The 20661-nt window shown below is 41.2% G+C and overlaps 1 protein-coding gene across 5 annotated transcripts in view; it reads right to left on the bottom strand.

Moving 5' to 3' along the window:
- Positions 1-20661, bottom strand: part of SCHIP1 (schwannomin interacting protein 1) — a 220975-nt gene that overhangs the window by 30112 nt on the left and 170202 nt on the right. For 4 of the 5 annotated variants that reach the window (XM_074190830.1, XM_074190831.1, XM_074190833.1 and 1 more), the window contains one exon: positions 10476-10594. In XM_074190830.1, the coding sequence (XP_074046931.1) occupies positions 10476-10594 (119 nt within the window). Of the gene's footprint in view, positions 1-10471; positions 10595-20661 lie in introns of all 5 variants that reach the window. The other variant, XM_074190834.1, reaches the window with a different exon arrangement.

The raw sequence follows: 20661 nt of genomic DNA, 5'->3' as shown, positions 1-20661 counted from the left end.
CTCCACCCTGTGCCACCTAGCTGCCCTCTCTGCTGGCTCCTCTGTTAAATTTCCCATTGTCTCATACTTTGGGATATCAGTTTCTTGAGGATGGGGCTGTGTTTTTGTCTGACACATAGTAGGGCTTGGCACAAAGTAGGCACATGTAGCTGAATTCAGTGATGGAACAATCCTGAAGACAGTGCTAAATCTGTGACCCTAGTCTGATCCAAGCCCAACTGTGTCCTAATGGAAGCATGGCGCCCTTTTAACTTGTTTTTCACCTTGTGAATGAGCTCTTGACTGCAGATGACCTATATACGGGTGACCTAGCTGCAGAAGGTAGTCTACAAGATGGCACTGATCATGCACAATCTCTAAAAGAAGTGTACACATTTCCTTCTTCCTTTAGGAAGTTCCTCCAGTATATGAGGAGATGGAGCTTGTTAAGGATCAGCCAAAGCATCAATCACAACCCCGGTGGCCTTTAAAAAGCAAACCATGCTCTCTATAATGCCCAAGATAGGTGCTAGTAGAGTTTGACAAAGAGTGAGAAGGGAAATATATTTTTCCTCCCTCATGTCAGCATCCAAGGGAGCAGAGACCTTTGAGGTATGAATGTTGAGGGACTGAGCCAGTCATGCCAGTCCACAATTGAGTTGCAGTGGGAGTAGGTTCAGGCAGCCCAGTAGGTCAGTTTGGGGGCTCTGGGTTAGAGAGGATTGAGGATACCAAGAGAAAAGAAAGAACAATAGAGTCCCACCTCATTGGGCATGTGTCTCCTTGGCTATAGGTTTTCCCTAAATGGGTATCAGTGTTCATGTTTATTCTTTCATGGGTCTCTTTTTCTTCTCTGACTTTTCTCCTTTAATGATTTCATGAATTAGCTCCAAAAAAAAAATCTTATTTCTACAGAAGACTCCCATATCTCTATCTCCTCCTTGGATCATTAGGTTCTCATTTTCAATTGCCTTGCAGGTATCTATGGCTGGGTACCCATCAGTACCTCAATCTCGACATGTGCAAAGTTGCATTTATCATATGCTCCCACAAAACTGGACTTTTGCTGGCGTCTGTTGAGGGTGCCACCATTATCCCAGTCAAGTGGATTTGAAATGCCTCTGACTCACCCACATTCTCACCCCCACACCCAATGCAGTCCAATCCCAAGTCCTATAGATTGAATTTTGAATCATCTTCACACCCATCTTGTGCCTGCTTGTAGTGCCTATGACACAGCAGTTACTTAATGAATGCAAATTGATTAATCCTTTGTACATTCATCATATTCTACTGGAACTACTGAAGTGTCCCTTACTTTGGGTTTTCCATCTACTCCTCAAACCCCCAGAATTTTTCTGTTTTCCACTCCCCCGATGACACACCTCTTTTCCTTCACCGTTCAATCCTCTAGGAAGTACCTCCTAGGTAGCTTGGTGGTATAGTGGATAGAGTACTGGACCTGGAGTCGGGGAGCTCTGAGTTCAAATGTGACTTCAAACACTTTGTGGCCCTTGCCAAGTCACTTGACCTCTATGTGCTTCAGTTTCCTATTTTATAAAATGGGAGTGATAATAGCACCTACCTCTTAGGGTTGTTGTGTGGATAAAACAAGGTGATTTTGTAAAGAGTTTTGCAAAGTGCTATAAAAATGAGCTATTTTATTATTTTCCTAACAATTACTCTAGTGGCAAGAGTCCAGTCGCATCTGCTTCTTCCTGTTCCTAGCACACGGCATTTCTGTCTGCATCTATGTGCCTGTCCCTGAAGTCAGGAGTGGCTGAGTTCAAATCTAGCCTCAGACACTTGACACTTACTAGCTGCTTAATCTTGGGCAAGTCACTTCACCCTGACTGCCTCACATCCAGGGCCATCTCCAGTTGTCCTGATTCCTATCTGGTCACTGGATCCAGATGGCTCTGGAAGACAAAGTGAGGCCAGTGACTTAGCTCAGCAACCCCCAGACTCAAGTCCAATTCATTTACTTGTCATGGCATCACCTTCCTGAAGTTATGGTCTTCTTTGAGAATGAAAGACAAACATCATCAAAATGGGCTTAATTTTGTTTTTCATTTTTGCAAGGCAATGAGGTTAAGTGACTTGCCCAAGGCCACACAGCTAGGTAATTATTAAGTGTCCAAGGTTGGATTTGAACTCAGGTCCTACTGACTCCAGGGTTGGTGTCTATCCACTGTGTCACCTAGACACCCCTAAGTGGGCTTATTTCAAACAAGAGTCAGATCCAGACTCTAAATCCACTTTTCTACCCACCATAGCAGTCAAAGGCAGCCTTCAAATCCCAATCATTGGGGTTTTGATGGGGGAGATTTTGTCTCTCCCCAACTCTTTGTCCTGTGGTTCAATCTTGAAAATTGACCCCCTGAATGAACAAATGCTCAGAATGAAAGAAGTGACGATCCCAAAGGCAGTAGAATGAAACATCTCTTTCTCCCTAGGGAGTTCTTAGGAGATAGTGTGACACTGGCCCTGGACTCAGAAGTCGTGAGTTCAAATCCTGACTCTGTTGCATCCTCATTGCCTAAGCTTAGACAAACATTTCATCTCCCCCAGCCTCTGTTTCCCCCACTGTAAAATGAAAGGATTGCCAAGATAAGCTTTGAGGCCCCTTCAGCTCCATATCTTGGCTCTTAGGCTGTCCTCACATCCTCTTTTCTTCTTGTTCCTTTTTGGAATCATGATCAAAATCTAGATTCTCGACATAGTACAGGCTGAGTGAAACTGGGAATCCCACTAGCACTGTTAAGTGGCCATAAAACCCTCTCATTGCTCGAAAAACAAGCTGGTTGCGGCTCTTGGCACTTGCCGCCTTTGGCTCCAACACCACCACAGAAGCCACTTTTTAGGATAATTAGGAAAGTTTGGAAAGGACAAAAGCTTTTTATCTCTGGAGCCTCAGCCTGCCCGCCCTCCCTGTGGTTCTCTGGAGGGCCATGACTGCTTGGCTGTTTTATGCGGGGTCCATTTCCATCACTAACAAGTATTCACACATGATTACCCTTGGAATCACAGGATGCTAATGTAGAAGGGGGGCTAGGGTTAGAGAGCATCCTGGGAAATTCTCTGCCTTTTTGGTAGGAAGGAAGCATCATCCCCTTTTGTATCTTGACTCTTTATTAGACAATTTCTGTTTCTCTGAATGTAAGAGTCTAGCTTGTAAAACCATAAGGATATCATTAGAAGTTTAAAAAAAAAAGGCAATGAGAACCTGAGGGAGAATGGGGAGGGGAGAAGAGGAAGGCAATCCAGAGAAACAGCAATATGAGGCAATATAATCCATATAGTGGAAAGACCACTGGTCTGGCTAACCCTGCCCATGCCTGGGGGGGGGGCAGTAGGAAAGTCACGGGTCCTTTCTGGACCTCAGTTCTCTTCTCTGTAACATTAAGGGGTTGGACTTGTTGGTCTCTGGGGTTGCTTCTAGTTCTAGTGTTAAATGCAGTTGTTTCAAGTCAAAGCCTTAATGAATGGTATAGAAAACTTCATGTTTTCTACAATAAATATAAAATCATTCCCCATGATCCAACTCCATGGCATCTCCCTCTCCTTTTGGAAATTATGAGAGTGGAATTCTGCAAAGTTCCCAAAGTTTTTATCCTGGGGGCCATGAACTTATTTTTTCCCTAATATTGTGATGACTATATGACTATATGTACATTATTTAAAAACATTCTTCCAAAGTGGACTCCATAGGCTTTTCTGGAATGCCAAAAGGATACAGGACACAAAAAAGGTTAATTACCTTTTTTAGACGAAATGTAATGCAATAGTCAGAGTCTTGGATTTGGTTCATGCCTCTGCGTTTCTTTTGTCCCACTATAAAACAGAGATGATAAAATTCCCTCCCTTGTTGGGATGAGGTGAGGATTAAAGGGTGATTCTCACATTCAGAGGTCACTAAATCCAACTCCATGGCATCTCCCTCCCCTTTTGGAAATTATTTGACATAAGAGTGTAACTCTGCAAAGTTCCCAAAGTTTTTATCCTGGGGGCCATGGACTTATTTTTCCCTATTATTGTGATGACTATATTTTAATATAATTAATTTAATATAATTAGCTTCCTTTGTAATTGGATGTACTTTATTTAAAAACATTTTTCCAAAGAGGACTCCATGGACTTTACTGGAATGCCAAAGGGATACAGGACACAAAAAAGGTTAATTACTGTTTTTAGAGGAAATGTAATGCAATGGTCAGAGTCTTGGATTTGGTTCATGCTTCTTTTGTCCCATTGTAAAACAGAGATGATAAAATTCCCTCCCTTGTTGGGACGAGGTGAAGATTAAAGGGTGATTTTCAGATTCAGAGTTGGAAAGGACCTTAGAGGTCACTGAATCCAACTCCATGGCATCTCCCTCCCTTTTTTTGGTTATAATCAAATGAGATCGAGTGTGTAAATATTCTAATCTTGTGACAAGTCATTTTTCATTTTCTGGCTCAGACTTATGAGGTGTTCCCAGTGGAGAAACTCCCTCCCCAGTGCATACTGGTGATGACTCAGAAATTTGTAGTTTTAGATTGGCACCTGGGGGCACAGAGAAGTTGGCAGCTAGTTATATGACAGTGGTGGAATTTGATCATGGCTGGATCCAATTCTGCCTCTGCTTCCTTCATTTCCCAGTCAAAATCCCACCTTCTACTGAAGTCTTTCTTACCCTCACTCAAGGATCTTCAATCAATCCTTTAATCTCTGAGAATGTCCCCAATTTATCCTGTCTCTGTTTTGTTTGCATATTGCCTCCATTAGACTGAACTTCTGAATCTTTCATCTTTGCATTCCACCTCTTAGCATAGGGTCTGTCATGCGGCAAGTGATTAACAATAAATATTTGTTAACCTAACCAGTTCTCTTCCATTCCTTCCATCTCCCCTCTCTTTTGAAACATCAAAGGTTAAATAAATGTTGGCTCTCATTGTTGGTCCCCCCAACACTGATGGATGAATGGGAAGGCAGATGTTCCAGATGCTACTTCCCTTTCCATTGACTGGCTACACACCTAACCTTGGAAGCAGCTAGCACACAATGGAAATTAGGGTCTCTATAAGAAAATCCCCAGGGCCACCCACTGATGATGCATCTTCATCTTTAAAGATGAATACCTCTTAGAAGATACTTTAATTAACATTCTTCTGTCCAGTGTAGCCATTAAAAAATATAAAAAGCAGTCCTTTGACCCTTTCTCTCTACTTCCCACTCCCTTATAATAAATGCAGGCAATTTAGACGTCATGGGTGACCGAAAAGAAAAAAATCACAAGTGAGGGTCCAGCTGGTGATGTTGTTAACTGCATGTCAAAACGAGCTAGCTCAAAATTAATTGTACGTAATTAAAATGGGGCCAGTGACATTGCTTTAAAGGTAGCTATTTATTAGACAAAAGGAATGTTCCCTAATAGCAATTTTCTTTTCTTTCAGCTTTGGAAAAGGAATATAATTACTTTTCATAATTCAATTGGTTTTGATCAGAGTTAATTTCTTATATCTCCTCCCCTCCTAGCCAAAAGCTATCCTTCAAAAGAGTGAAATTTGAGAGCATCAGGGGTATGCCTTGGACATCTGGGCTGAAACGGATTAATAATTATTGTGAATTTTCCAATAAAGTCATTCATTTAGCTCTCACTAATTTGGAACATGTGATATTTGGATATAATTCAAGTATATTACACTTTAATCTAAGAAATTATATAAATTATGTAAATAGCAAAGGGCTCCCATAGAAGATGTGTTGAAGAGTCTTCTTTTCTTTCCATGGTCTGCCAGACAAAGCTACTCTATGGCTTTAAAACAAAGCTAATTTTTCCATGCTTCACTTGGAATTGATTGAAATCACTCTGATCCCATTCCTCATAGGAGAGTGCACATACCTTACTGTTGATGACAAAAAGCAAATAATTTTCTTCCTGCAAAATCTCTTTGGTTTTATTTGCCAAGTCAACCATAGCCAGGTAAACAATAGCCATGGTGGTTTTGAGGTTTTTTATTTTTATCTATATACCACTCTGACATATACCTCCACCCATGAACTTGCTACTCATAATACTGTATTCAAATAATCTGAAAGGACTTTTAAGGGAAATGATCTTTTTTTATTTGACTTTAAATATTCAGAATTCTACTTGTATCCTTCAGCTTTGGAAAAGGATGAAAAAGACATGGGAGGCTGGATCTGAGGGATGCTAGAATCGTGGTGCTATGAAAGCTGTGATCCCCACCAAAGCAGCTGCTAACACACCCCAAGCCCCTGGGGGATCTCTGTTACTGACAATCACCCCCATTGCCTGGAGAACGTCAACATTTCCTCTTCTCGGAGCACAACCCCATTAATTACATTTATGCTTTATGGGTAAGGATGCCCAAGACACCCAAGTGAGCACAAGGGCTGGGGTGAGATGTGAGGAGACAGGAGAGAATCTTACTCATTAAAGGGGCTCCTTGACAACATTAATTTTCCCCTAAATGTCACAGACCAAGAATATAAAGCAACACTTCAATGTTTATACTATAAAGACTCATCCTGTCCCATGTTATTTTAGTACTGAAGGTTTCCATCCCCTAGATTAACAAAAGGATAAACAGAGGTATAAAAATTGTACTAAATTATCTATAAACAATGATTTTTTTCAAAAAAGAGAATATAACTAAACATAATTCTTTTTTGGAGGGAGATCGTGATTTCTTTGGCATACAAAGAACCCAGGGAACAACTCCCTCTATCAGTGCTCATTAGCTCATTCTCTCCAACTTATGGTCTCATGGAGTTGCCAAATCAATGAAGACACTAGAGGTTGATGGGCTTGATGAGGGAGGGTGGGTCACCCAGGATGTGTCCAAGATTTGACACCTCTCCAATCATCATACCTGCCTTCTTGATTTGGAGAGACTGACATCATTTGGGTTATTTACTTCTGTTGATTCACCTTCCCTCCCTTTAAAATTTCAGTTTTTTTTTTTAGGTAGAAAAGCACAACCAAGGCCAAAACATTTTTTGAAGGCCCGACTGACAACATTCATTGAACAGTTTTTTAAATTTTAAAAATCATTTTCTGTATTTGCTCCCTTTTAGATAGAGTCTCAATCAGTGAGGAGAGTCCAGTGGTGAGGGAAATCAACTTAAGATGCTGTCACAGACTAAGCAACGAGGGAAACAACGGAATCTGTTGCTCTCTAAGCCCCTGTACTGTCTGAATATGATTTTTACAAAGTAGATACAAAATTTGATTACAACAAATTTTGACTGCAACTTATATAAATACTAGAGTGAAGTAATCAAAGCAAGGGGAAAATCTACAGTTAGATGCCAAAAGTAGAGACAGAAAGAATAGCAACAGAATTCGAAGTGGATATTGTTGAAGTATAATGGCCAATTGGATCTACAAGAGAGATACGGCAATGTATGTTCCTTCTTTTTTATAGAGGTGGTGGTCATGGATATGCCCTGTATACTTAATGACTGATTGGTTACTTTTGCTAAGATGCTTTTTTTTGGTTATACTGAGGAAGAGGGGATATATTGGGAAAGGAAGGTGATATGAAAGCAAATGCCACCAATAATAATTTTTTAAAAATTAAAATAAACTGTTCTTGGAAAACTAAATAAGACACAGCCCTTTGATGGCAACCATCTTGCCCACAATACTATCCAGGAAAATAAACCTATTCTTGATTGTAACCTGGGCACATTTCAACAGAAGAATTACCAAATCTTAGGGGTGGCTAGGTGATGCAGTGGATAGAGCACCAGCCCTGGAGTCAGGAGTACCTGAGTTCAAATCCAGCCTCAGACACTTAATAATGACCTAGCTGTGTGGCCTTGGGCAAGCCACTTAACCCCATTTGCTTTGCAAAAAAAAAAATCTAAAAAAAAAAAGAATTATCAAATCTTAGAGGTAGATGGCATCTATGAGATTTCTTTAATCTAGTTCTCAAAGTATGGTTTGGGGACTCCTGTGGGTCCCCCAGACCCTTTCAGGAGTCCATTAGATCAAAATAATTTTCACAATAATAGATACATTTTAATTTTTAATATGGTACATATAAGCAAAATTTCTTTGGGGGGGGCAATAGTTTTTAAGGGAGTAAAGAAATCCTTAGGCCAAAAAACTTGAGAACCACTATTCTAATTCAACACAATCATTTATATGATGAAGAAAGGGTATCCCAGAGAGGCCCAAGTAAGTCATTTGATTTACTGACCATTAATTTCTCTGCCTTGCTATTATAAAGTCTGAACTGTTGCTTTGAATATAGTTGTGTGTGTGTGTCTTTATATATAGGTGGTTCTTACTCATACAAAGTTTCAGGTTTCTACTGAGCTCTTCTAGGCCTCTGGGACGAGATTTAGTCATATACATACATACATACATACATACATACATACATACATATATATATATATATAAATGTATGTCTCAGGTTTTAGCTGAAAGTGAGCTAAATAAAGGTGTTAACATTCTTTAAAATGATTAATTTATACCTATAAGGTAGAATTACCTAGAAGTATGGAATAGAAGCCCAGGGATTATCATTTGGAGTTATTAACCATAATTTCTATTCTTTGAATGCAAGGCTGCCTAATTCCTAATGGCCCTGGAGCCCAAGAGCCCCTTTCATTCTTTATAGACGTGTCATAGTTTCAACACAAAGACCCCATGCAGAGCTATTGATATATAGCCTTAAAGGGCCATAAGACAGTCCATGATATGTCTGGTTGGTGGATGGTGGAAGGATAGCTAAATCCTGTTTCTAGAGGCTAGAAACTCCAAAGGAGATACCCCAGAATATGGGATAGTTTTATCTGGAAGGAGATTCAGAGAGGCTAGTCACTCTGGATTGGTGGTCCTGGGATCTTTGTTTACAATAAGGACCATCATTTGGAAGAAATCCCACCCACCCCACTATATTTAAAGAAATGGTCTTAAAAAAAGAAAGGGAAAAATAAAAGTTTGGGGAGCCATGCAGATTCTAATCAGTCACGTGCAAGTTAATAACAATATTAAGAATAAAATCTCACATTTATAGGGTACTTTGATATGTTATATCATTTGATCCTCATTTCTTCCCAGTGAGGGAAGAAATTCCTATTATAGCTGAATTATTCCTATTTTATTATTTCTATTTTAAGCTGAAGAAATTGAATTTGAGAGAGGTAAAATGACTTGCTTAGAGTCACAGTTAGAAAGTCTCTAAGGTAGGATTTGAACTCAGGTTTTCCTGGCTAACTGTTGTTTTCCTTACTGTGTTATGTAATGGCTTCAAAAGAGATGGGTAGTGGAAAGGATAAGGGGAGGGAAGGGGAGGAGAGGAGAGGAGAAGATAGATCAGCTAGATGACACAGTTGAGAGCACTGGTCCTGGAGTCAGGAGGACCCGAGTTCAAATTTGACCTCAGACACTTACTAGTTGTGTTAAGTCACTTACTCCCTGATTCCCGCTTTTAAAAAGGCATGCAGGTGGGGCGGCTAGGTGGCGCAGAGGATAAAGCACCGACCCTGGAGTCAGGAGGACCTGGGTTCAAATCCGGTCTCAGACACTTAATAATGACCTAGCTGTGTGGCCTTGGGCAAGCCACTTAACCCCATTTGCCTTGCAAAAACCTTAAAAAAAGGCATGCAGGGGAGTCTTATCCAATCAATACTTGAATCACAGGGTGACTCAGTTCTACCCTGACAACTACAAACTCCTAAATGAAATGAGTTCACAAATTCAAATGGAGAGAGAGAGACCATAGGCCACAGATTCTGTGGAACCCCAGGGATACCAGGAGGTAACTGGAAAAGGGGGTGTGAAGCCACACCATGGGGTAGTTGCTCATTTTCATTATTTACTCTTGTGAATTAGTTGCTGAGATCATTTGTTTCCACTTCACTGAAGGAGTGCAGGTGATGTGATGTCAGTGCCCACACCCCAGCTGCTCTGCCCTCTTTGCACTGACTGCTCCCCAAGGACTTAAAACCAAAAATAAATTCAAATGATCCTTTGAGAAAATGAGCTTGGGGACAAGTAAGAATGAGAGTCACAATGAAACTCTGAGCCTGGATGTGGAGTTCTTCATTCCTTGCCATCCAGATGCCATGGATGGTGCTGGCAGCTTTGGGAGGGCTTAATGGAAATGTTGGTGGGCTGCCACCTTGCTTTGGCTGCTTCATGGCTGCCTCAGGGTGGCTCAATTCCATTCTGGCAAATACTAAGCCATAACTGAAATGGGTCTAGAAAAGTGAAAGATAGGGAGCTGACCTCAAATGACTTGACCACTGGAAAATAAAAACCAGAAAATAACAACAGAAACCCAACCCAACAACATTCATCTTGGATTTAGAAGGCCACTTTAAAGATACCATTACCCACAGTTTTTTCAATGCCATCTTTCATTTAATACATATTTTGTTCAACTTTAGGCAGATGTAAAAAAAGATTAGGCAGGTGTATATGTGCAAACAGATGGATCTGAGACAGTGATTCCAAGGAACAGTTGACTCACCGAGAAGAAAGGCTTGGTTTCCCACTTTTGCTGCAGCTGGTATAAATTCCTGGACCATCATCAAAGAAACTCCCAAGTGCCAACTTCTGTCTGATGGATTCTCTCTCATTTTTCTGTGCCTACAATTTCAGGAACAGAACCAAAGGTACCGATAATTAGTGTCCGATGCCTGCCTTCACTGCTAAGTTTCTTAAGTCTGTAAAACTAGAAGAGAATTATTCCCACATGGTTGACTCCTAACAAAGGTGGCAGAAATGTTTGTAGGAGATGGAAGTGACATAGGAGTTATTCTGGTTTGGTGTCCTGGTCCTCTCTGCAACCAGTTTTCATCTTCATCTCATCATTTCTCTGGAAATTGTATCAATTGCCCTTTTATGAATCATACTTGTAGCTAAACAATTGTTGTTACATATACAATGATAATACTGACTTTGCAGATTTATTATGAGGTAGCTGTAAGCCCTTAAAAAGCAACCAAAAGCTTGTAGAGGTAAATAAGAATAATTTTAATTTCATTAATACCTTTTTCAACTATGTATGTATACATTTCAAAATTGTACCTGGGGCCATCTTAACAAAACAGAATTAAGCATCTCTTGAAATGAATAAAATCTCCAAGATACGGCAATCTATTAAAATACCAAGTTGAATCAACTTCATCAATGTCCTTCTTGGTGGGTCTATTGCCTATTCTATGTAATAGTAGTGGAAAAACTCATCAAAGCTCATATGAAAAAAGCCTAAAGGTCTGAAGACTTGGTCACTGAAGTGGACTTTCAAAGAAATACCATGTAGAATTCTAATCGATATGGGGACCAGTGAAGCCTGATAGTGACGTGTGTCTCCTGCCTCCTTTCAGAGAGTGGTGGCCTATGTGCATGGAATGAGGCATACATTGCCAGATGAGGACAAGATATCAATTTGCTGTACTTCTTTGTTACAAGGGAGAGTTCTCTACAGAAGGAAAGTCACTGAATTTCTCTCTCTCTCTGTTTAAAAAGATATCAATTTATTGATTTTTAATCAACATGGTCTCTACTACCCTATGGTACTCAGCATAAAAATTCAATTAAATATTTGTTAAATATTGTTAGATTTTGTTATATATTAAGTCATTTGTTTGAGGAAAAAAATAAAGACCAACAGATTTATTGAAAACGCTAGCTAATATTCTCTAGAAGCTAAAATACCAAAAAAAGATGCAGGAATACACCTCTATTTTATGACTTGGAAGATTTAGTCTGACAGTGGGAAATGGATTGAGGGGGCAGAAATGTTTTAATTTACATTGAATACTAATCAGTCCCTCAAAACTTGGCTTCATTCTCTATTTTCACCTTCTGAGAGGCAAAGTAAGTGGAGTGGAAAGTCTTATTAATCTTGAAATTATAAGGACCTGGGTTCAAATTAGACCTCTGAAACTTAGCTGACGTGTGTGGTACATGACAAGTCACTGTCTTTTTATGAGCCTCTGGTTTCCCCTTCATAGAATGGGGAAATCATAGCTTGTCAGGAGCAAGTGGGAGAATGTTTGGAAAAGTTTTTGTAAATTATTGTATAAATGTGCAAATGACACATAAGAGGTGACTGCTTGTTATTATAATCCTTATTTTTGTTATTACCATTATTTTCTGATTAAACAAGGCTGTTTATCACTAAAAACATTGCAACATCTCAAAGAGCTGTGATTTTGTGAAGATGGAAACTTCATTGCTGGTCCCATTTTATAACCCTTAATTGGTAACTTAGAATTGATGGAAGCTTTGAAAACTAAAGCTAAAATACAAAACCTAAGCCAGTACCTATTCCTCAAGCCCAGACAAGATTCCTTCATCTTTATAGCACCCACATTTTGTATTACTCCAAAGCCCCCATCTTTAGATTCTCCTGTTTCCTAGTTCTTTCCTAGTTCATCTATAGAAAATATTAGCCAATAAAGGATGCTGACCTCAAGTATAAGACCAGTGCCAAATATATCATTCTACATTGTATTTTCTTTCTTTTTTTCTTAGACAATTCCATTGAGGGCAAATACAATCCCAAGTATTTCAAATAATGGGTTATTGCCAAACTTAGCATCACTTATTAGGCATTCAATCAATGTGCTGCTGTCAGCTGGGGCCAGATGATTTTATTTTTTCCAGAGTGAGCCCATGGGCATCTATATGCATTTGCTGGTTTCAAAGCCCTATTGTTTCCCCAGGAATAACGTCCCCTGGCTTCTTCCCTCTTCTGACCCTGGGAGCCCAAACCAATGAGGCAGGGAGAGGAACAGCTGGTCGCCTATGTACCTCCCCAACACATGGGAAGGTTTGGCAAATCTATGTTGTTTTGACCATGGTTATAACAAATCCATTTCAACTCTGAAAATTCAACTTTTTGGAAATTCTCAAAATATATATAGGGGTATCTTCAGATTGGTTGTGATTATGAAAATCAGAGAATCAGATTTAGTTAGAACTCAGCCAACTGAAGCCAGGAGAGACTTGTCCAAGGTTAGGTAGGAAGGAAGCATCAGAGGTGGAACCCTCTGGTTCCAGATCCCTTCTTTCCACTGGAATTGAGCTATAGTCTCATCTTTAAGAAGCAGGAAAATAGTTCAGAGCACAACAAAACTAAAATCATCTTAGAATTCAGGCTTGCAGTAGAGCCCTAGGCTATGACTGCCCATATCCTCTTGCTGAATCCCTCTGATCCCATCTTCTGTAGCAAAACCCCAGGCTCACAATGACTAACGGGAGCAAAACTGGAACTTGCCCCTGGCTAACAGGGCTTTGCCACAGGGTGCCAACATGGGGGAGGGTATGGAGTTGGGGGAGGGGAGGAATTGCTTCCTTCTAGTTATGTTCTTCTCCATCCCTTACTTCCGAGTCTTGTAGAGTCACAGGGCAGGACAGACCCTCATCCCCACCCCTGAAACCACTGACTTCTTGCTTTCAAATGCACTTGCCCAGGTGAAGGTCTGGCTACTTACTGGTAGGCTGTGGGAACCCAACAACTTCTCAGAAAACACTCCCTTCCCCTTATGTTTTTATTTATAGTCAGCTAAGTGGGGCAGTGGGTGGAACACAGGGCTTAAGTCAAGGAGATCTGAATTGGAGTCCTGCTTCAGATGCTTGTTAAATGTGTGACCTGAGTCTCAACTTCTTCCAGTCTATGTTCTCAACTGCAAAATGAGATGGAAAATGATAGCACAACTTTCACAGGGTTACTGTCAACATTGAGTGAGATAAAGTCTAAAAAGTGCTGTGAAATATGAATGTTGGCTATCCTCCCTGTCATCATCATCATCATCATCATCTTTATTATTATTATTAGAGGATATGCACTAGTCCTCCACAAAGTAAATAACCACAAAAATGATATTTGATAAAAGAGAAATAAAGACAAAACTGAGGACCATCAAGTGGAAAGATCTTGGGGGGGTCCCACCATCTTGTTTTTTAGATGAGGAAGCTGAGAATCAGACTTACACACATGTCTATCCTGCATATCTATAAACATACACGCATGGACATGTTCTAATGTTTGTTCTTCATTTTCTTTTTTTTTAGTTTTTTTTTAGTTTTTTGCAAGGCAAATGGGGTTAAGTGGCTTGCCCAAGGCCACACAGCTAGGTAATTATTAAGTGTCTGAGACTGGATTTGAACCCAGGTACTCCTGACTCCAGGGCCGGTGCTTTATCCACTACACCACCTAGCCGCCCCTGTCCTTCATTTTTGAAGAAGATCGCAACATCAGGGAGGTGATAGCATGATAAGCAAGTGCATGAGATTTGAGTGAGGGGGAACGATATTAAGTCACCAGCCTCACTTTCTCCTCCAGAGTCATCTGGGTTCTGTGGCCAGATGTGGATCAGGACACCTGGTGATGGCCCTTGATGTGAGGCAATCAGGGTTGAATGACTTACCCAAGGCCACACAGCTAGGAAGGAAACTGCCATCCTCCTGATTCCAAGGCCAGCACTCTATCCACCAAAGTCATATCAATAATTAGCAAAAGAGGTCGTATTTGGATGCAGACTCTGACTTCGGAGGCAGAGTTCATTCTTCCTGCTACTTTTCAATTTTATATGAAGGAAAAGAGGTTCGTAAAAATTAGGTGACTAGTTAAAAGTCACTCAGTGAAGGGAGAGGGATTTGAAGCCAGGCCAATGGTATCGCCACCATGCTGATCCTGGTAAATGGAGCTTCCCAATGGCCTATTCCAATTTGCCCCAGCTCTCTGGGCTGACATCCCAGTTATTCTGGGTTCCTTTTGTCCCAGGGACAGATGCCTCTTTCACTGGTTCCCTCTTCTCTATTTTCACAGGTACCAGTAGCCTGGTTCAGGCTTCATCTCCCCAGGCTTGGAGTATATCATCAACCTTTGCCTCATCCCTGCAACTCAATGACTGTCATCTAATCCAGAAAACCTATTTGACTTCCCTTGGCCTATTTTCATAATTGATTCTGAACATAAATATACACACATACATGAATATTAATAATAATAACTCCAGCCTGATAATTTCTTCAGTAAAACTCAAAGTGCTTTCATGTACATTAGCTAATTTGATAGATTTCTTTGAAGCAGCTAGGGAGTGCAGAAGATAGAAGTCTGACCTTGGAATCAGGGAAATCTGAATTCGAATCCACCCCATACTTATTAACCCTGGGGAAGTCACCCAACGATTTGAACCTCAGTTTCTTCAACTGTAAAAAGAGGTGGTGGGAGTAAAGGAACTCTAAGGTTCCTTCTAGCTTTACACCTATGCTCCTCTTACCCTCATAGCTACCCTAGAAGATAAGTAAGGCAGATAAGGAAACTGAGGCCCATGGAGTTTAATGGAGCTCTCAGGGCTGGGAGTGAACTGCCCACAATCACATTTCAAAGGCATTGAAGACTTTCTTTTCTTTTTTTATTTATTTAAGGCAATGGGGTTAAATGACTTGCCTATCTACTACCCCACCTAATTGCCACCCCCACTGAAGACTTACAAAACACTTTTCCTCACCACAACTCTCCATTTTCCAGATTTGGCTGCAGTCCATCTTGGCTGACTCCCTCATGTCCCTCACATCTGACCTCTTAGTAGTTTCTTATACATGATGCTCCCTCTCATACCTTTATACTTCTAGATGTAGCCTGAGGATCTCAGAGTCTGAAGGTTCCTGGCTCTAAAGAAGGTCCAGAAGGTACTAGAGCTCAGGCTTACATAACTGCTAAGTATTTTAGGCAGGACGAACACTAGCCCTGGAGCCAGAACACTGCCCACGACTTAAGCAAGGTCACTTAATCCCTCTGAGCCTCAGTTTTCTCACCTGTCAGATGGGGGGAGGGACTGGACCAGAAGACTTCCAAAGCTCCTTCCAACTTCAGATCTACTTTCTCTTAGTCTCAGAGTCCTCTTTCATAGGGAAAATCTGGAGACAACAGCATCCCAGTCCTTGGCAGATAATTCTAGCAAGTCTAGAGTGACCTCGGAGTGCACTTGTTTATAAAGGGCAGGAGAGATATCTAGTACTTGGCCCTTCCCAACTCGAGCTCTCTGACCATTGCAGGGGGAGGTTGTGCACCTGTCTGTCTCCTACCTGGTCACTACACAAACTTAATATGGAACCGGGGCTAGAAGGGGTTTCAGACACAAGCTAATCCAATTTCTGATTTTATAGATAAGTTAACTGAGGCCCAGAGAAGTCAATGGTAATAGTGTTTTTGAACTTTCAGGTCTTCATTGAGATAACCGGCCAAACATTTTTCTTTTCTTCCTATTACTCTTAATTTGACAATAATCTGTTTTTCACTGGCATAAGGTCCTCCGTTGTTCCTCCCATAGCAATGCAATTCGTCAGCAAGAACTGATTAAGCACCCACTATCTGCCAGTGGCAAGGGGAGAAGCTAGGGATACACACCCAAAAAATAGAATAATAAGAAGCAAGAAACTTATATTTGAATGGGAGAGAAAAAGAAAGGGTATTAAAGAGCACCTACTATGTGTTATGAGCTTTGGAAGGACAAATATAAGGATTGAAAATACTGAAATATATTGAAAATATTTGAAATATATTTTGAAAATAAAAAACCAATAGGAATAAACAAAATTAATTTAACTACTGGATCATACTTTTGGAGGGGGGTGGAAATCAGCATTTGGGCAAAGTCAGGATAGAGTTCCTCCTCAAATGGTAGGGTTCCTACAGCCCTACCATAAAGCACTATATTAGCTAGGGTAAAGATGTCCATCAAATTCATACTGGTCCTACTTTAAGTCAATGTTTCCTCCCATCATTAAGTCCAACATGATCTCCCTGACCTTGCCTCGTGTTCTGTAACCCTTGTAAGGAACTGGGGGGTGGGTGACTTTATAGAATCCAACCTCTCATTGTAGAGCCAAGTAAACTTGTCCTAGAACATCCTAGAACAGTGACGTAAGTAAGAATAACTGACGACTAGAGACATAGTTAAGGTGGGTCAACTGGGTTTTTGACTCAGGGCATCAAAACTCAGAGGGTGGTATAGTCTTCAGCAGGTAGAAAAACCTAGCATTAGTTAACAAAAATAATGAGTTAAATTAGGAAGCTACCAGATGGTGCCCTTCTTTCCCCCAGTGACTAATGCAGCGCAGGTGAACTCTCCCATCTCTACATGGTCCTACCCCGCTCATCCCCCAGAATCCCTCCAGTTATGTGATTCTATGGTCCAAAGTTTCTTCTCCCCCCACCACAATTCATCTTACAAAGTGGTTTTGAGAGCATCTTCCATGGCTGTTTCGGCCTAGCCTCCGAATTGCTGTTTAGAGGCTTGATACTGGCCTTTTTTAAACACACTGAAATCCAAGTCACATGCTTGTCATGGCATCACCTCCCTGATGTTATGATCTTCAGAAATGAAGGACAAACATAAACATTTTTAAAATACATTTCCTGATAGAAATGAAAGAATTAAATAGATATATGTGAATTAATATGCTATACCCAGACATACGGATTTCTTGATAGAAATGTAAGGATTAAATTAACTGTATGTAGACTAATATGCTATACACATATACATGGATTTACACATTTACACATGCACACATCCCCCCCCTTCTGTTTGAACTGACTAAGAATTGGCTTCATGTGGCACATTCCCAATAGGCCCCAGAACGAAGCTAATTTAGTTTGTAAGTTGTTTGTGTTCTTCCCAGGTTTGGCCATATGGTCTGTTTTGAAGCAATTAGCATGAGCCCCTGGCCTCCCTGGGCTCTCTAGCCTCGTGATTTCTGGCATCCTCACCCTTAGCAGGAGCTTCAGGGAACAAGGCTGTGAATCTGGAGCCCCTGATGCACAATGCTAGTCTCTTTAATAAAAGGTTTCGTTTGCTCCCTTCCCTAGTCATGCATAAGAAGCTATGTGGGAGTACAGCAGGGTAGTTAAGTCACAGGCTACTCATCTGAAAAACCATTTGGAATCATGGGGAAAATGTCACCCAACTGTTTATTGCCTTAGACTAAGCGACCACAGGCTGATAGCACTAGGCAATGACAGAATGGAAGGCCCTCTAGCGAGCTCTAACTTGTGGTAGCACAACTTTGGAAACAAAGTAGGTACCTGTCATCTAGAGAATGGTTGGATAAAAGATGTTATATGACTAATATAATGGGGCATGGTTGGGCCATAAGAAATGAAGAACAGGCCTGAATCCTGACTCTGCCTTGGGTAGTTCCATCTGTAAGATTGGGGCTAGGCTGGGGGGAGGTCCTACCAAACTAGGGGGTTTCTTCTTTTTCTTTTCTGTCATTGATTAGACATATGTCCAATATCTATTATTTATGGTTCTTCCTGATCTTTAATTTACAAGCCCCCATACTAAACACTTGTGAACTGGCAAAGATGTCTTGTTAAGAGTCGGGGCTGAATTGTGTCTTGAAACAGGGGAAACCGGAGGCAGAGGTCCAGAGGGAGGGCATTCCCGGCATCAGGGACAGGCAGGCCAAAGGTGAGGAGATGGAGTGTGTTTGTACTTGAATCTCAAGGGATATGAAGGGAGAATAAGGTGTCTAACACAGGCACCTGGCCTATGAGAACAGACTCCCTGAAGGATTCATTGTTGGGCTTCCTTGGTCCAAGATGTACAAATATCCTTTGTTGGACTCACTTAGTCTGACTTTCTTATTTTACAGGTGAGGAAACTGGGGTCCAGAGAAGCTCATTTTTCCCTTGAACAAGGTCCCTTAGCTAGTTAGTGTCATAGCCAGGAGTGGAATTCAATTCCCCCAGCACCCAGTTCAGCAATTTTCCAAACTACCAATGGGCCTCATGATGGCTAGGGAGCCAGGAGTCCCCTGGGTCAGTCCACAGAAGACCTGTTGTCACAGGAGGGATGAGACCAAGAGTTAGAAAACCTGAAGAGCTCATGAGAGGGGATTCAAGGGCCCTGTGGCGCCCTGTTCTTTTTTTAGTTTGGAGAGTGTTCCAGAGTGCTGGCATGTTACCAGGCCCAGTAGAGGAATGGGGTCCTTTGGATACAACCCAACTGATTTTTAATAAGCATAAGGGTGAGAATTGTTTTTCACAATGCATCCTTAAATATAAAATCTTTGCATGGGGTAGACCAAATGGGGCCAGCTATGACACTATTTTATGATGACTATTTATGGGCTCATTTAAATAAATTATTTTCTTTCAACCACATATAACAAAGCCATTTGGTAAGGACCCACTCTCCAAGGCACTGTGATAGGCAATGGGAATACAAAGTTAAAAAATGGTGCCATTCCTAATATTGAAACACTAGTGATCTATGAAATAGTATACGACCTGTATGAAAATGAAAAAAAAAAAGGTGTGTGAAAAGGATTGCAAAGGGGAGATGGAACCAAAGTCTTCTTTATGAATTCAAGGAGCATTAGAACATCATTTTCAGAGATACCGCTTATCTGGACTTTGAAAGAAGAGAAGGATTGTGGAGGAGAAAATGCCTTTCAGTTGGGGTAGAGAGCAGCTTGCATGAATTTATGCCAAGGACAAGAAATAACTAATAATCTGAATGTCCCTAGGATGTCCAGGGACCATGTCTTCCCACCTCACCTGGGAAACTGAATTTATTCAGCTTTGGAACTCTGCCCTGGTGCTGAGTCATTCTGATTGGTGGCTGTTGAAAATGTCCCCAACCCACCATGGAGAATTGGGTCCAGACCATGCTTCCCATCCAATTGGCCATCTACTGGCAAAGTGGAGCCTATGTAGCCTGGGAAACTTGCCACCTCTTCCATTCCTCCCTTGCCTTTTTCCTCTTGCTCTGCTCCATTACCATTCCTGAGACTTCCCCTTTTGCTGAACACGACTCGGCTCTAGGTGTTGGCATCCTCTATTAGAGTGTAGGCTCCTGAGGGCAAGGACCAACTCACTTTTATGTTTTTATGCTCAGGACCTGTTCAGAGCACAAAATAAGTGCTTAATAAATAGTCATTCATTCTTGGTTGCCAGTTTGACTGGTGCATAGGATGCAAGAAAGGGAATAATAGAAAAGATGGTTGTTAAGACTGGAACCAAATGGTGGCCAAATCCCTGAAGTTGTCCCTGGTCATTGGTATTCATGGGGTCTGGGCACAGTAGTCTGGTCCATCTTCGAGGAGCTCTGACTGTTTGCAAAGGAGAGTCAACCCCCTTAGATGTACATAGTTTTTGCCAATAGGAACTTGGGTTCAGTGAGTGAACCAGGAAGGCAAGAGATCACAAGGTTCAGTATCAGATCCTAAAATGGACTAGAAAAAGCCAAGAGATGCTAAGTTTTCTTCCTGTAAAGCAAGTCAAATATCAAATGTTGGACTGGGTGCTAGGAACCTCTGAGATCATCTTGTTTACTTCTATGACTTCCTGCATAAACAACTCTTCAAAGGCAGTCTCAACTTTCTAATTCATCCTATCCTCCCAACCCTAATGCATAATTTCATGTTCCCAGACTGTCCCCGCTAAGGAGGACACTTCTATCTTATCCACTGGGATGTCTTTGAAGCACAAAGAAAAATCTTCCCATCTCCATCTCCACCACCATCCCATCATCTCCACCACAGCCAGCACTGAGACAAAACATGTCCTGACGGTTCATTAAGGTTTTAGCTGCTCAGCACCCAGGTGAATCTGACACCAAAGTCAATGCCAATAGTGGGAGATGTGATATTAAAAATAGCAGGACTGCAAATAGCCTGCAAGGCTCTGG

This window comes from Macrotis lagotis, chromosome 6 (assembly GCF_037893015.1).
Source record: "Macrotis lagotis isolate mMagLag1 chromosome 6, bilby.v1.9.chrom.fasta, whole genome shotgun sequence".
NCBI lineage: Eukaryota > Metazoa > Chordata > Mammalia > Peramelemorphia > Peramelidae > Macrotis > Macrotis lagotis.
The sequence above is the reverse complement of the archived record's forward strand: the minus strand, read 5'-3'. Positions and strand labels throughout refer to the sequence as shown.